The sequence below is a fragment of the Notolabrus celidotus genome, chromosome 19, assembly GCF_009762535.1.
Source record: "Notolabrus celidotus isolate fNotCel1 chromosome 19, fNotCel1.pri, whole genome shotgun sequence".
Lineage (NCBI taxonomy): Eukaryota > Metazoa > Chordata > Actinopteri > Labriformes > Labridae > Notolabrus > Notolabrus celidotus.
The window spans coordinates 17,491,256-17,495,964 of NC_048290.1; the positions used below are offsets into that span (position 1 = coordinate 17,491,256).

The following is a 4,709-nucleotide window of genomic DNA, read 5'->3' on the forward strand; positions in this document are numbered from 1 at the left end:
TTTCTGAATCAGAATCTGTAATTACAGGTTAGATGTAGTTGAAAAAAAAAAAATTGTCAGGTCTGTCCTTAAGAGGAGAAGAAAACTACTTTTACGATGTTTGTTGAATGGAGGTCTATGAAAGAGGGTTAGAGACACTGATGTTTTTTTTAGCTCTGACCTCCTTCATGGAATGCTCCATTTTTTTCCTCAGAATTCTGACATCAAGTTCTCAGAATTCTATAACACCTGCTGTACATTCTGATGGTGGGATCCATCATTTCTGATGTGTTCAAGGAAGTCAGGAAATCTAAACGCTGATTGTCTTACAGGCGGTTCTTACCTGGATGAAGGTTCACAGCGGGACTCGGGTGTGTATACGTCGTTTGGTGTTGGTATCTCATCCTATATCAGAGGTTCAGTAGGAAACATCTTCTCTCTGTAGATCTGCTCCTCCATGTTACAGTAATAAGGTGCTGCCACCTGCTGGATGTGTCAGACACCTGGTTACAGCCGCCTCAGTGAAATAGTCAGGGTGAAGAGTCAGGATGTGTAGTTACATTCGCACACAAGTCATTTTTAACTCTCCACAATCAGATAAAGACACGAGTTTAGGAAAAATAACCACTTTATTTTGGGTGATTTCTCAGCGTGTCTCAAACTTCAGTGGCGGTCTTTAAAGGAAAGTTTCACATTATAAATAAAAACCTCAGATTACTGCACAGTCAGCAAAGACACAGTCATCTTTATGTAAAACAATAATAAGAGTACAAATACAGAAACTATGAATGCAAGACTCATCAGACATAGCGTTAACGAGTTAAAACACCCGGGCCGTGAGCTCAGGCTTTAACTAAAGTCTCTTCATGATCAAAAAAAAATAAAGAAAGGAAGAGGAAGAGAAGTCGGCTTTGAAACGTTCTGCTTTGAAATATCAGTCCTGATCCAGATCAACCTGAACCATCTGCATCCTCTGCTGTAAACTAAGAACAATGATCCTCTAGAGATCTCCTGGAGCTGAAGTCTGCCAAACTAAGAGACTGTGGAGTGCTCTTCTGTAGAAGAAGTCTTTCATGTCAGTTTGTCCATAAACCTCTCCTCCACCTAAAACACCCGGTCAAACTCCGTCTGGCTCGTGGTGGCCGGGTTTCTGTTCTGGTTGGGCTGCTGCTGCGGCATGTGACCTCTCCGCCTGGGCGGGGCCAGGTACTCGAACATAGAGGTGTTGTGTGTGGAGAGCATGTTCTTCAGGTCAGACGGCATCGGGTCGGACCAGAAGAAGTCGTGGTTGAGCGCGTCGTCGCTGTCAGTGCGCTGCGCCGGGTCAAGCACCAGGAGTTTGTCGATCAGGTCCAGAGCGTACGGGTCTTTGACGTACGCTTTCAGGCGGTCCTTCACTTTCCTCTTCTGACCTTTCGGGAGCTCCATCTTCTGGTACAGCTCGTACTTTTTATCTACGCCGGGCCACACCTGATAGGAGGAGAGAGTTCAGGATCAGGTCGACAGAGGAGAGGAGAATGATGCAAAGGTGGAAAACTCTGGTCCGACATGATGTTACCTCTGAAGTGATGGAGCCACACAGCTGGCTGATGAGGGTCAGCTGGTGCTGCTCCGTGTTTCCCTGCATGATGGGACTCCTGGTCCACATCTCCGCCATGATGCAGCCTCCTCCCCACAGGTCGATGGGAGGGCCGTAGTCTCGCTCTCCTACAAAAACAAAAAGCAGATTTATCATAGAGTGCATATTTCCAACAGCGGGAACCTTTCCCAGGTACTAGAGACCTCTAGAGGAACTCTCAACAGCAGGAACCAGGGTTTAGTTCCTGGGTATTTAATCTCCCCTTTAAAAGCCCTGCCCCCAAAAACCGTTTGGAGGCGTGTCCGGCAGTGCTGCGTGTCTCTGATTGGTAGAGTACCCTCAGTGTTTGTATTTCACCCTCCATCCACAGTAACATCACACACACCTGTGATTCATTGGTATAATAACTCCTGAACATTGGTCTTCTCTGAGCCTGATAGTGTGAATGCGTCTCTGTCAGCTCCCGGCGTTACGGTCTGAAGAGTGACCCTGTAAACTGGAGACCTTCAGCTGAACGTGTCAGTGTTTGTGGAGTTTAAAACAGCTGCTGAAACACAGAAGGAGTCCTCGGGAATGCATCCTAATTTAGTTTTTATTCAAATGTCCAAATATCCTCATCAGATATTTAATGATCGTCTAAAAACATTTGTGAGGGATGCATCCGGCTGAAAGTCTCCAGTTAAAAGGGTCGCTCTTTAAACTGGAACACCGGCCCACCTCTAACATGCCTCTTTGTCTCTAGAGCGTGTCTCCTTCCAGGAGTTGATTCAATGAATCCATCTGTAATAAAGCACGATCAAAAACAGCACAAGAGGAATCACCTTCCTGCTAACATGCTGACTGTGGTGTTGCACACGAAAATGCTGGCCTGTCAGTCTCCTACTATGGTGGCATCTTTGTTGTATGGCCATAGTTTCTTTCTTACTGCCCTCTACTTGTCTGGCAGTTTAGTGCATAACTTTATTTCTTTCTCCATACATCACTTGCCACTGGAACCATTTAGTTCCTGATTGAAAAGCACCTTTATCGTGCAGGCCATTGCTATAGATTCAGGAGTTCTTGTAGTGTAAAGGAAATACAGGTGTTGTGTATGCATCGTTCTGCACTTTGCATGTCATGTGATGTCGGTCTCTTACCCAGCAGCAGCTCTGGAGGTCTGTACCACAGCGTCACCACTCTGTTGGTGTATCGGTTCCCCTGACTGTTCTTAGCCAGACTGAAGGCTCGAGCCAAACCGAAGTCAGCCAGCTTCAGGACACCGTCTCTGGTGATCAGCACGTTGGCTGCTTTCATGTCTCTGTGCAGGATCTACTCCAAGAACAGGGAAACATCACGAATCATGAAAAAGCTCTCACAGATCTTTGATGAGAACTCTTTGAACGTAGTTGTCCGTTGTGGATCCCGATGGCTCACCTTGTTCCTGTGGATGTAGTAAAGTCCGTTCAGCAGCATCTGCATCACCTTCTTGATCTCGGCCAGAGTGAACTTCACGTTGGTGTTACTCAGCAGCCCTGCCAGGTCGTGCTCACAGAAGTCAAACACCAGGTAGATGCTGCCTTTGTATCTGTTGAACTGAGTGGCTGAAGAGGAAGAAAAGAAGGAACATGTAAACAAACAATAAGAGAGCTTGATCGTTGGAGCAGATTAATAGACAAGAGACACACCTTTGGTTCTGCAGATCTCGATCAGATTGACAACGTTTTCATGTTTGAGCAGCTGCAGGATCTTTATCTCTCTCAGAGCGGTGATCGGAAACTGAAAGCAGGCAGAGGAAAAGTCACACATTTAACATGCTTATCTAAAGGAACATTTAGATTCACATTTTCAACATGTATGCATGAGATTTTGATGTGTGTGTGTACACATGTTTTCATTGTGTTTCCACCGTTCTGGTGCACTCACTCCTTCTTTTTCATTCTCCATCAACACTTTCTTCAACGCCACCTTCTTCCCAGTCTGTCTGTGCTTTGCTTTGAACACCTCCCTGTGAAAAGAGTCACAAAACATGAGATTTACTTTAACAATGGACTCTTACTCAGCTGATAGCTTGATTATGAAGAAAACAAAGTAAACAAACCTGATTCAAGACTAAAATATGTGGATAAAGGGTTTCAAGCGACACATTTAGCATACTTCAATATGTAAGTGCTTCTTTTCTAAAACATGACAGTATGTGACCCTGTATAGAGGTAAACACGTGTTATGGACATAGTCTTTAACATGCTAACTGTTTACATGAATATAAGCTAGCTGTCCACACATGAAGCTACTTCTAACTGTGTTACAGCCCTTGTAGTAACATTTAATGGTCATCAAAGTTAGAATTAGCCTTTATAAACACTCACCCAAAGGTTCCTTGTCCAATTTTGGCCATTTTCTCATATTTAGAGAACTCGTCGCAGTAAGGAAACTCGACCCCATCGTAGTACTTGGACATGATGGCGGCCTCCCGGTCCGGCCTGAGGAGACATTTCACTCAATATCAGGACATTTAAGCCAAACACGAACTCAATCAGACACACATTCGTTTATTGAAACTGTTCAAATCACTAGTGTCTTCAAAGGAACTTCAAAAATAGCAGTTTTCTTACTTTTCAGCCGCCGCAGCAGCAGCCGCCGTGGTGTTGCTTGTTTTCTCTCGCTGCATTTTCGCTCCCTGGTTCAACTTCCGGTACTACGTCAGAGCTAGCTATAAAAGCTGCGTTGAAGAGAACTCGGATTTTTTTGTTTCTCCATGCTTTGAATTGTTTGATTACTCGATTATCAACGCAAACAGTAAAAAAAAGAGCGATAATATATTGAAATTACCTATATGATGGAGAAACTATACAGAAGAGGATTAGGGCCACTGGGGGAAAAAAATGGAGGTCAAATTTTTATTATTATTATTATTATTATTATTATTATTATTATTATTATTATTGTTCTGAGAAAAAAAGTCAGAATTCTGAGATTAAAGTCAGAATTCTGACTTTTTTCTCTGAATAATAACATTAAAAATAATTTTGACCTTATTTTTTTTTTCTGAGATTAATGTCAGTATTCTGACTTTATTTAATCTCAGAAATCTAACTTTTTTCTCAGAATGATAATGATAATGAATACAAATTTGACCTTAATTTTTTATTTTTTTCCCCAGTGGCCCTAATCC

At 43.2% G+C, this 4,709-nt stretch overlaps 1 protein-coding gene across 1 annotated transcript; it reads right to left on the reverse strand.

Annotated features, from left to right (window-relative positions):
- Positions 1 to 589: 589 nt before the first annotated feature.
- cdk9 (cyclin-dependent kinase 9 (CDC2-related kinase)) lies at positions 590 to 4,282 on the reverse strand. Its single transcript, XM_034710029.1, has 8 exons — positions 4,150 to 4,282; positions 3,904 to 4,017; positions 3,461 to 3,542; positions 3,223 to 3,313; positions 2,972 to 3,138; positions 2,695 to 2,866; positions 1,538 to 1,686; positions 590 to 1,449 (listed from the first exon to the last, which is right to left on the reverse strand). Exons 1-8 carry the CDS (start codon positions 4,203 to 4,205, stop codon positions 1,084 to 1,086), a joined length of 1,197 nt encoding a protein of 398 aa, XP_034565920.1. The 5' UTR covers positions 4,206 to 4,282; the 3' UTR covers positions 590 to 1,083.
- Positions 4,283 to 4,709: the final 427 nt, after the last annotated feature.

What these genes read in the sequence shown, in the direction of transcription:
- cdk9 (XM_034710029.1), bottom strand. Translation starts at nt 4,205, where the DNA reads ATGCAGCGAGAGAAAACAAGCAACACCACGGCGGCTGCTGCTGCGGCG. An exon ending in TGGAGAATGAAAAAGAAGGA is followed by an intron (nt 3,314 to 3,460) that starts GTGAGTGCACCA and finishes GCCTGCTTTCAG; the next exon opens with TTTCCGATCACCGCTCTGAG. An exon ending in GTGGCTCCATCACTTCAGAG is followed by an intron (nt 1,450 to 1,537) that starts GTAACATCATGT and finishes TCCTCCTATCAG; the next exon opens with GTGTGGCCCGGCGTAGATAA.